Genomic DNA, 12,440 nt, shown 5'->3' on the forward strand with positions numbered 1-12,440 from the left:
TCCCTACATGCACACATACACAAATGGTGAACCATCAAAACCTCACATGAAAAAGGCTGTGTCTGAATCACAGCTTATTGTTCAGTGAACCTAAAACAGCCTCACAAAATCCATCAGCTGCCAGATGTAAATGCCTGTCTCCAGCGCTGCGTTTCAGCAGCTCCTCTGGGCTGAACAGAGCCCTCTCTCCCACCGAAGGCCAAGTTATTAAGAAACTGTTTGTCGACTTAGATTGGATTGATCATTTATTTCCCAAATTCCTTTTCCCATCATTTACTCATTATACGCCTCCTCCTGATGTAAGGAGGACATTTATTAGCTTCTGCATTTATTGTGCTGGCAAATAGAAACATTCTGCAGCATTTCCTGGGGATTCTCTCATTTATCTGTCGGTTACGGGACTGAAGTATTTTTAGGGGCTGAAAAAAATTAAAATATCACTCAGACTGACAGCAGTGAAAATGAAGCCGGTATGTGCTTGGGAAGGCTATTTCAGCCTTTAGGTTTACAAGACTACTTACAGAAAAAGCATGACAACATTTCACATAAACATTATTGCTTTATAATGAGAAAAATTCCTAACTACTGCTTAGGCAGAAAAGGGACTGTTTTAAAGAGAAAGGGCGCTCAGAGAATGTTTTAACGCACATAATGTCATTGATACTTGTTTAAATGGAAAGTATACTTAAATTAGGTACTTTCTGGTTTTAAATGCAATTGCACAAAGGACAGAGTACAGAAAACAAATGAAAACAGGGACCGGTCTGTATTCCACTTTTTTACATCCTATGCTCAGCTTGCCCAAAAGTAAAATTACTGGGCATTTCAAAAAAAGTATGAATATATTAAAAAGATAAATACGTTTAAGAGAAAATATTTCTATCAGATTTCCAGGAAACTGAAAGAGACTAAAGGATTATTCCTGCGGAATTATTCCAAATCATCATATAAACAGTAAAATCTCTAAGAGGTATCCTAAAAATTTAGTATTTTACTTGTCAGGTGGTTCAATCTAGAGTTGCAGTATTTTCTAAACACGTTACCTCGACAAAGAAATCCAAGCAAACTATCTCACCGAGTATTGTTTTAATATAGTGTTAACTTAGTACAGTATTTGTTCCCAAACTCCAACTTCTGTAAAGGAAAGAGGGTGGGAGGAGGGAACAGACCTGGGTGAAACGAGAGCTGCTTATTCATTAACTACCCATATGTTGGAACATTTTGTCATATCCTACGAAACGCGATAAACACTGCCTTTTAACATTCAAATGACAAATTTCTTTGGTTTGTTCCATTTTGCCTATTAAAAAAAAAATTCTCTCTCGTGATACTTTTCTTTGCTCCTCAAGAAGGGGAAGGGAAAAAGCGCAGCTGAAACTATAAATGAAAACAGATGCAGACACAATCACTAGGGGTGACTTAGGCGATGCTGACATGTTTATGTTTAACTGTATGCATCCACTAATTTGTATTCATAAAAGTGAGTGGTGCTGGATGAACAACCTGCTTAGCCTCATTAGGATCCGGCACGTGCTTTCGCAGGACAGCCCTCCCACGGGAGAGAAGCGCTTGCTCCCACGCCGCACACGCAGTCAGGTCCCGCTCGCTGCGATTTCCAGTCCTTCCGTCAGACAAGACAAGCAATGGCAGAGGGAAGGCGTTACCCGGCTCTCCTGACAACATGATTTTGGACACGGGAATAAAGAAGAGGGAGAGCGAAGGAGCTGCCCAACATGCTGCTTTTCGACTGCTTTGTTTTTCAGTATTGCCTCATCTCTTCCCACTCCCATCACAGTTTATCCCCATCTGTATTTTTTATTCGTAGGAAGAATATGTGTTCAGACTTCACAAGCACCAAGATTCAAGTGACTTTAACACAAACTGAAACACTTTCAGAGAAAAATAATGATTAGTGATGACCAGTTATCATGGGACCGTAAATAAATTCCTATTCTTCAAGTACAGTAGGAGGTCAGTAAATGCTGAGATCCAGAGCGGTGATAACTGTATAACCGAGGAAAAGTTAAGAAAATAAAAATACAATTCAAGCAGTGAGGACTTAAAAGCTGCAGGAACAGAAATGGGTTTTTGAGAGAAATCATCTTTACAAAGCTACATGATAGTTGGATAAACACAAAGCACTATATAAATAGCCAATTCTTGAAAAATATTATTTCCCTGTTTCTTGGGTCAGTAAATCCCCTATTAACTACCAAAATCTCTAAGAGTTTGAATTTTAGAGGTTTTGAGCATCCTCATTTCCAATCAAAGTCTATCCCACCTCTCTGAGCGTACCTCTGCATAATGCAGACAGTGCAACCACACCTCAAAAAAATGTCTTCCCCCGTACCTGAGGAAATGTCAGTGCCGAAATTCCGTAGGAAACGACACTGGGGCATCCTATAGGCAAAGAAAGGGACTTCAGGATGAGTTTAAAACAGCATTTTAGGCCAAAAAGCATAATGAAATATAGCAGGAAGAGTGGAGGGAAAATATCAGAGCCAGTTCTGGCCAGTGATGCGAGAAAAATGTAGTAAACCAGAACCTACTCAGGAAAAGAAAGTTGTAAGAATGATGATGGGTTAGAGAGAGATACTAATGGAGATAAAATAAAGGAAAAAAAAAAATTCCAAAAAGCACAGCGTATTTGAAAAGTCTTGAAAGATCACATAAACACATCCCTGCTGCAGGACTCTAGTTAGCATCCAGTATACCATAATCCCTAGGTCTTCAGTGAATTCTTACAAAACAAAAACATAGAATTATTCATCTTTTGACGCAAACTTAAACTACCAAAAATCAAAAACCATGCCAAACCATGGTTTTGCACATATTGGATAAATAAAAAAAGGACTGCAAACAACCCATACAAAACTAGTGGTTACATGTTAGAAGTTATCAAGCGTCTTACTGCACTGGGGAAAAAAGCCAGGAATATTAGTTATCGCACTTTTTTTGGTCTCCATTTATATAAGGCCACACATACAGAATGGAAAAATAATCTATAAACAAACATTTAGAGAAACATCAATACCTACTATTCAGTGTGGAACAACTTATTTTGTTATTAAGCGGCATTTCAGCATTGCTATTGATTGGATATGTGATAGTGAAAGATGAGACCGAAACAGGTATTTTTAATGGGAAAATGTCTCAGAAGAAAACACCGTGTGTATTTGGTGGGCTTAGGGGAAAAAAAATAGATGGGTGAGGTGTGTATTTAGTAACAAACGTCTTAGCTATTTATTCATAAATGGTAAATAAAAGATAACGAGCAGGAAAAAAAAATAAAATCAAGGCTTAAAAACAATTGTTCAGAATAATGATTGTGGCTCGGCAAGATACGGAGGTAGTGCATTAATGCAGCACTCCAGTCAGAAGGCTACAGCTCAGTCTGTCTTTGTCAATCAGGTTGAGGTTTCAGATATTGTAATTGGTAGCAAGTTTCCTAATCTCAACCTGCCAGGCAAGAAGCGTTCAACAAAAGCTCTATCCCTAAAATATAATGAAATTTGAAGAGAGGAATTTTCTAATATTGGCAACACGAAGCAAGATCACAGGTTGGGTTGACAGCTTCATTATGCTAAACTGACAAAAACATTACGCTCTGGTCAGTACTAGAAAGGGTGGTTTTCATGAGCAGTGTGGAAATACAAAGCTCTGGGAAACTCTGATGAACTCCTACTTTTATCTCATTGGTGCAGCATATGAGCTCAGACATAGAAAAGTCTCCTGGCCCAAGTACAAAATGAGAAATTAATATATCTTGATTTTATACTCAGGTCTCCTGCTGCACCAATTTGGGGAAAACTGCAAGAACCCGCTGTCGCAGCCAAATATCCATTTAAAAAAAGGAAAAACACCAATAACTTTACAGAGATAAAAAAGACACCAATAACTTCACAAAGATAATACAATTCATTAAGAATTACATGATATGATATACAGTAGTATCCTTCAAATGGAAGCCATAATATATGTTCTTGCTTCTATCTGAAATATGTTTGGAAATAGGGTTATGTATTGAAATACAGGGTTGGGGTTTTTTTTTATATATATATATGTATATATGTGATAGGGGGAGGGAGAGAGAGAAAAATAGATAGCCAGACAGATAGACAGAAACAAGAAAAAAGAACCACTGAGAACATCTCATAAAAATGGATGGGAAATAAGAATGATGGAATTCTATTCTTTCAAGTCATGGATATTTAGAGACTGATGCTATAATGACTGGTTAAAATGCAAAATTATTGTTAAGTGATATAACATAGGCATACCCACTTAGAATTTAGAGAAGGAAGGTCTGCAAACTGCCCTTCAGCAAGTCTTTTCTGAAATACAGGAGTTTGGTTAGGTCAAAGACAACACAGGTATTACTGAAAGCATCAGTTTAAATAGCAGAAGAAAGAAAAAAACCAAGCATTTTTAGCTGTACCACATTTACCAAATTCACCTCTCCAGACAGAGGACTACGAAGCATCTCCATAGAGGCAAACTGGAGAAACTCTGAAAGTTGGGGAAGTTATAAGAGATTCCTTTACAGACCATGTTGTCAAATAAGACGTTGGCAGTATACATTAAAGCTGCTACCAAAAGGTTGCGTTACTCATCTATGGTAAGAAAGATGCAAAATACAAAGCAAATGTAGACCGCAGTGATTATTCCCGTTGGTATACTTTATGTTTAGAAATCTATTTGAGCAGTATTTCGTATGGCAGTGGACAATTTGGAAAAACCTACTGGTATTATGTGTGTCCAACAAAGAAAGCACATGTTGCACTTAATCAACACGTACAACTTAGCAAGTCTGTCCGCTCTGTGCTAGAACTAATTCCATTTCTTCATGGGAACAATGACAAAAGGTTTGCTGAGCTTTCCCTGTGTCTCCCCTAAGCGCTCAGTACACTGTTATCATCAGACAAAACCATTTCCTACTTCACTGGATCCAGCCTCAAGTCTTAAAACACTGTACCTAGCTCACTGCTATTTGATTTTGAAAGACATGAAAGAATGCAGTACAAATGTGTGGAGAGTAAACATGTTTGCTCTAGCGAATACAAACTTCTAAACACAAGAGGTGAGAGCAGAATCATCCTCTGGTTATGAAATTCTTGCTGATACAGTCACGCAAGATCGAAGAAAGTAAACAGACTGATAACTTAAAACAAATAGAAACAAAAATGTTTAAACTGCTAAAATATGTTGTAGGGAATAAAAATGTTTGTAGTTATACTGCTTTATAATAGTCCCCCTCTGTTATCTACATCTTGCAAACCACAGTTTACAAAAAACATAGCAAACAGATTCTGATTATTTAGTTGTTGAGATTTGAAAAGGTAAACAAGACTCTGAAGCATCTGAACAAATGGGGAACTCGCATTGTTTGCATCTTAGCACTTATGTTCGTTATAAACACCTACAAAAAGCCAATACTTGGCTGTGAAGCTGAACTGTATATCATCTCCTTTTCTGAGCACTGGGGCTATCACTGCAAAGCATGTTGGTCCATTCTAAGCCTTGAATAGAAAAAAGGAAGCGATCATTAAATTATAATTTCCCCACACAATTGGTATAAGTATTTCCTACCAACAGGATTAGTATGAACGCAAGATCCCAGAATAAAGCTGCTCAGCAGTGAGGATGGCAGTTTAGTGTCTAGTAAATTTGATTTCTCTGAAAATCCTGACACATAATAGTGAAATCCTATTTGCTGTAGCAAGCAGGATGGATAATACTATTTAACACCTGGTATAGTATGTGCCATCAGCTCACAGCTTTGTGCTCTGTGTGCTCATCTTACCTTAAGGTTAATGCTCCTTGACATCCTACAGGGTAAGCAGAAACCCCAAATTAAGTGCTGAACCTGTGATTTGCAAATCCTTCCTCAAAATTTAAGTCATGAAAAAATGGATGCAGATAAGAGGATCACATTTCCAGAACTTATGTCTATATTCTCAGGCTCTGATCTGGCATTAAGCCCTGTATGGTGCAGAGGTCTCCCTGCACAAAGGCCACTAAAGTCAGCAAGGGCGTGCACAGAAATTATAGAATCGGCAAGGAAGAACTATCAGGGCAGTAACTTGTTGACTGCTAAGTCTGTAGCATATCTAACATAATGCTGAAACCTTCAAATGCTAACAGAGTGATTTTATTACCTTACACCGTACGCATATTCACATGAGTACTAGTCAATACTTACTGAAAGTATTCCTAGGAAACTCACAAGCATAGAAACTTAGCTCGAGCAAGAAATATTCTGATTAATATGGGGATGCATATCTTGCTTATTCACACTGATAAACTAAGTAGTTGTGTCATACAGCAGTGTATTAAAATTAATTTCCTTCTGCTCCTATGACTAGGGGCATGATTCTTGTAATGATGCATAATAGTATTATGAAGCAGTGTGACATGAAAATAGTTGGATTTGCTGAAGAAAATTTGAACTAGGGAGAGTTGCATCATTCTTGAAGCGACAGAAGCAAGCAGAGATACACCTCATCATGAATGCCTGCGTGACGCCAAAACTACAGGCAGAAGAGGGAGCAAAAATATTCTAAGGCAAAAGCAACTGCGTGAAGGAATGACAGGGCGTCAGCTGCTCCATAGACAAAATGAATGCAACTGTTGGTGTTGACTAGAACCTACACATCACAGTGACATTAGAGATGCAAAGATGGTTATGAAGTCTACAGCCACTGGGGCTTGGAATTGACATTGAAACCAGTGGCACAATGGAAGGATGATGGACGTGGAGGAGCTGAACAGAACGATGATGAATATAACAGGACAGAAGCATGTGACTCTGTTTGTGGGGATACGCACACGAGACAATGTTAGAGAAAGAGGCCATAGGATTGTTCTTCCAGGTAGCAAGCTGCCCAATCTGCCTGAGATGAGAGTTTGCTTTTTTCTTGCTCTGCTATTTTAGAAGAAAAATCAAATGGTGTAAAATACCACTAACGCCACCTTATTATAGTAAATAATTAAGGCACCATAGGGTACACATATGTCAATGATTTGAATACTGCTGTCTCTGGGTTTTTTTGCTGTAGTCAAGAAGCACCATTAGCCTGTAAGCAGCCAACGAAAAACACTGACAAATTTTTCTCAAAGCTTTATGTGCGAACTCTTAAATAACAGCTTTACATCCTAGTCAGACATACAGTATGAGAAGGTTATTCTTTAACTCCTTTGTTAAACTATCTCATTTTGCTTTGCTGCTGTGGAGCATGTAATAACTCATAGCTTATGTGCTATCTTTGACCTAGAAACACTGGCAGCTGTTGGGGAATCACTGGGTTTTTGGAAAGTATCAAAAGGTTTTTAGCACATAAACCAAAATTTATGAACAGATATTGCCCTGGAGAATAGAATTGTTTATGTTTTAGTATCACCAGCTGTCACTGGTGCACAGTTATTTTGTCCTGTATTAATCCCCTGAAAAGGTTGAGCATCTTCACTCAGTCACTGAAATATTTTATAATTGACAGACTTCATCTGGCACCGAATATGTATAATAATTTTCTCCATAAGGAGCACACTGTGCTGACACTAATCTGTTCTGTTGTCGTCTCCCCTTATTATCAATGTCTGCATTGTTTTTTCAGCAGCATCGAAGAACACAAATACGAAGCTTCTAATTGAAAAAGCCAAGTAATCAAAAAGCCAATTAATCATACAGATGAGCTCTGACACTCAGTGATGCAAGACAGAAATACCACATACGCATAACTGAAGTATTTTTAAAGTGTGCTTATTTGATGTAAGAATGATCTGAGAATGTAATTAGCATTCTTTGTCACAGGTGACAGACTCATATTGCACATTTCTTCATACTGACATTACTTCTCTGAGCTCCACTTGCTCCGCTCCCATCTTACCTCCCATTCTGATCTTTTCTCTGCTGAACAGCCTATACTCTGACTTTGTGTACCTTTCACTGAAATCAGGACAAGTTTAGGAACAAATAAGCAGCCTATTATTGTGCTCTGTAATTTCCAGAACATTAGGCCTTGCCAGACCTTCCTTTTTTCTTCAACCTCTATTTCCATCCCAGTGCTCAAAAAATCACCAATTCTGAAACTCACAAATGACCTTAGCAGCTGCAGGCACCAGCCTCAGCGAAGCTGGGATTGCAGGAGACATGACCTCTCTGCTTTTGCAGCTTTTCATTCTGTAATCTCCACATCTCTGGAAAAGTTCAAAGTCAGATTTGGAGCACAGAGGTCACCTCCTTTCGGAGCTCGAACAAGTCGTTTTGTGTAGAAGAGATATGCACATCTACCTTGAAAATAAATTGGATGACAACCTGGCAAAGCAAAGGTTTCTTAGCTTACAAATAAAAAGCCAGAATGAAAAGACAAGCCTTAATATCACGAGAGCTCCACTCTGAAGACAGAGCAAACATTGTCCATGGCATAAGAGAGTCAATTGGACATGAGGAAAAATTTTGGACGTGAGGAAAAATTTCTTTACTGAAAGAGTGGTTAAACATTGGAACAGGCTGCCCAGGGAAGTGGTTGAGTCACCATCCCTGGAGGTATTTAAGAGACGTGTAGATGAGGCGCATAGGGGACATGGTTTAGTGGGCATGGTGGTGTTGGGTTGACGGTTGGACTCGATGATCTTAGAGCTCTTTTCCAACCTTAATGATTCTATGATTCTATGAATTCAGAACCACCTGCTGTAGCCCTGGAGAATTCCAAGTGCAAGAAGGGAAAGCAAGAGATGGCAGAGTTCACCTATTTCACATCACTTGGGGGACAACGCCTCAGTAGTACTCACAGTTATTTAAAGTTCATTATCTCACTTGCACACAACGACGATATATTCACATGCGTGTTAACATGTGATTCCACACTGGAAGTCCTCACTTAGCAGCAGCAAGCAAAGGCACTGTATCGGCGACCTACTTTAACATTAAAAACAACTAAGAATAAAATCTTATTTGCTGCATAGCACCTTAAAAAGGTAAAAGAAAAGCTTTCAAACAAAGAATCATGGTTTATCACACATCCTTCACCACGAATTACTCCAGTACTACTTGCACCATAACAATAAAATGGAAGGCTGATAACTAAGCGCAGAGGTACAACTACCCCATAAGAAGCTGGTTTGGATGAGATACTGCAGATGCTTTTTCCTCTAACACCAGCCAGTTATTTGAGAATAAGGAAGCCATTCTGTGGGGAGGTTTTTTGTGAAGGATCTTAATTTTTAACTGTTTAAATAATGCACCATTTTAGAATCATTAAACTAATTTACCCTCACCCTTTCAAACTATTTTTCATTGCCAAGAACATGGACTTCATTAACATCATCTTCAAAAAGGTAGGACAAAATACTGAGACAGTATCTGATATGCCCTCTATTTAAAATATTCATTAAGACCAATTATACACACTGATAATTCATGCAACATGCTCTTCTTCCTAATGCGTAAAAACAAGGGTTTTTCTTCTATCCTGCTAAGCTGCATAAATGAATATATATCTTGTTAATATTGTTTTCAAAACAAACTAAAAAAAAATCCAAATTAACCAATAATAGGTAGGCTCAGGAAGAAGGCAGAGGTGTAAAGGAGGCAAATGTATTCAGGCTGAAGGTTACAACCAACCTGGGATCTAGAAAACAATGACAGCAGTAATTATTTGAAATTAACATCCTACAAAATACCATCCTATAAAGAATAAGTATGTTAACAGCAATATGTTAAAACATTGTGAGTATGTCACACAGCTTGCCAAACTGTTCTGTACAGTTTAGTATCAAGTCTATTCTGAAAAAAGACACAGAAATGCTTTTTAAACATGGCATAAACAACTTGCAATTAACATTAAACTCTCCACGTACTGGTGGCTTTTGGAGGAACCACTACCTCCACCCAAGGAAAGCAACTGTGGACTGCAACGAAAGCAAAAATTCAGTATGTCTCTTCACACTTCACATGCAATTTTAAGACTACTTGGTGTTACTCATTCACTTACACTAGCTCTTGATCAGTGCCGGTATAAAAGTAACCTCATTTGGATTATTTCTCTGTATGTAATTACTGCGACAGATGAAATCTCATTGCAAATGTGAGAACTTAGTTAGTAAAGAAAACAATATTCTCAACATTAAAGCCTCCATCTTGTCAATATTAAGCCAGAAACAGTAGCAGTTAATACCAACAAAACCCCTCCGGCCACAGTTTTAATCTTTATCTCCTTAGAAAAGTCATCTTGTTTAATGGTAAAACATAACTAGAAAGTCAGTAGCAGAAACAAACAGAGAACTCTTCATTAAAAGGGAAGGAAGGCTTACCCTTTCCTCCAGTCGAGCCAGCTGCTCTTTGTAGTAGGCATCATGCTTCTTCAGTTCTCTGTCTTTCTCTTCCAGCTGCTTGGCCTAAAAAAAGAAATAGAAAGATAAAACTGGATCAAGAAAGAGCATCACTTGCAAAGCAAAACATCTACTATAAATTGTACTAGTAAGGAATATACAGCGATTGAGAACTGCAGCCTATTAGTTTTTGCCAAACAGTACATTAATAAGATGATGATTGCTGCATTGAAAATGTAAAGAGATTGTCTATTGTACTGGGTTTTTTCCTTCCCTCCTCAACAGCTGTGCCATAGTTTGTCCAAATGTATTTGGAAACGTCATGAAGATGAAGCCAAGCATATCCTGCTGAGATTAATCATCTTCTTCTTTTTTTTTTTTTTTTTAAATTAACTTTGCAGATCACTTTTGAACTTAAGGAAACTTGCTCAAGCTACCGAACAAAATACATGCAGAGGCCGAATATTTAACTTTATTTGTTAACTGTTACTAAGTGGACATTTTGACATGAGAAAAGCTGAACTTGCATCCATACATTTGTAGGCAGCGGTATAAAGAATTCTTCTGAAGTCGATGTTTTTTCTCTAAAACTCCAGTTCAGGAATGTATTTAGCCTGTGCTTAATTCTAAACACATGAATGTTTGGAAAGAACCAAATGCTTACATATTTGTAAAAGCAGATCTAAAAAGTACATCTAAAACTCTGCTGTCCTCTTTAATTAGTAACTATTCCTCTGAAAACTCCTAGATTGGTTGAAGTATCCAACTAAGTAAGCTGAAACCCTTTACTGTAGGATCACTCCCATGTCCAGTAACTTAAAATAATACAGACGAATTGTGAACATCTCTCTTGAATACTAATATGACTTGAGTATTCATTTAAGAGACACTGCTTCCAGCACTACTGAGCAAGCTGACATTTTTTCGGCTTTTCATCTGTAGTATGTTCTAATATGCAGTATTAAGAGGACTCGTTAAGAATTTTAAAATACATGTAAAGAGCACACAAGCACATAGAATACATACAAAGCTACAAGTCCTCCAGAGGAAATACTAGACAAATGATTTTTAACAAGCTATGGAGGATTTAATGCCTAAATTATCAGTGCAGATTCATTCCAGGCTCATAATGTTTTAATAATAAAATTTCCTTAGTGACTAATAATTAACTATCAGTGGTCATTACCGCAATTGCCTATTCAACATTAGTCATTTACCTCTAACGCTATTTTCACCCAGGTACTGATACTACAAAGCCAAGTGCAAAAAATTCCTATTGTAGCAGCATCATGTAAAATGGTAAACTCTTGTACTCTTACTATTTAAGATGATATCTCCAGGTCACGCTCATAGAAGCATGTCAGAAAACTTACTTAGACCATACATTGTGCTATACGTGTTCTATAGATACAGGACTTAATTCTCTTTGTCAAGATGTGAACTTTTTTTGCAGACAGAAGAAGAATAAAATAACTTTGGATTTGTGGTTGTTCCTTACTTAACTAACTTACCTTTTTTTCTATATCCTGAAGCATGTAAAAAAAAATCAAAAAGTCAAATTATATTTATTATATAATGGTGAATAGAAAGAATGCAGAAAAATGCATGCAAGTCAGGCATATTTTGTAATTTAGAACAATGCAGAAAAGTACTTGGAAGTTGTCATTTGTTTGGGGTTTTTTTAATGAAACTTCACCAAAAAATCCCTGTTCTACCAAAAGCACAAAGCCAAATTTTAGTTCTACTTGGATGAAGCAAACCTTGCCCTCTGCCAACCACCTCATCTTCAGTGTAGTGCCGTGGAGCACATGCTACAGCCCTGCCCACCACCATTTAAATCACAGAATCATAGAATAGTTTGGGTTGGAAGGGACCTCTAAAGGTCATCTCGTCCCACCCCCCTGCCGTGGGCAGGGACATCTTCAACCAAATCAGGTTGCTCAGAGCCCCGTCCAACCTGACCTGGAATGTTTCCAGGGATGGGGCATCCACCACCTCTCTGGGCAACCTGGGCCAGTGCTTCACCACCCTCAGCATAAAAAATTTCTTCCTTATATCTAGTCTGAATCTACCCCCCTTTCGTTTAAAGCCATTCCCCCTTGTCCTGTCAC

The 12,440-nt window shown here is 38.0% G+C and overlaps 1 protein-coding gene across 1 annotated transcript in view; it reads right to left on the reverse strand.

The window, feature by feature from the left end:
- The window catches only part of CHCHD3 (coiled-coil-helix-coiled-coil-helix domain containing 3), a 164,313-nt gene that overhangs the window by 48,694 nt on the left and 103,179 nt on the right, over positions 1–12,440 (reverse strand). The window contains exon 4 of the mRNA XM_009328696.1: positions 10,312–10,395. Coding sequence (XP_009326971.1) covers positions 10,312–10,395 — 84 coding nt within the window. The remainder of the gene's footprint in view (positions 1–10,311; positions 10,396–12,440) is intronic.

Source organism: Pygoscelis adeliae, unplaced genomic scaffold, assembly GCF_000699105.1.
Source record: "Pygoscelis adeliae isolate BGI_AS28 unplaced genomic scaffold, ASM69910v1 Scaffold207, whole genome shotgun sequence".
Lineage (NCBI taxonomy): Eukaryota > Metazoa > Chordata > Aves > Sphenisciformes > Spheniscidae > Pygoscelis > Pygoscelis adeliae.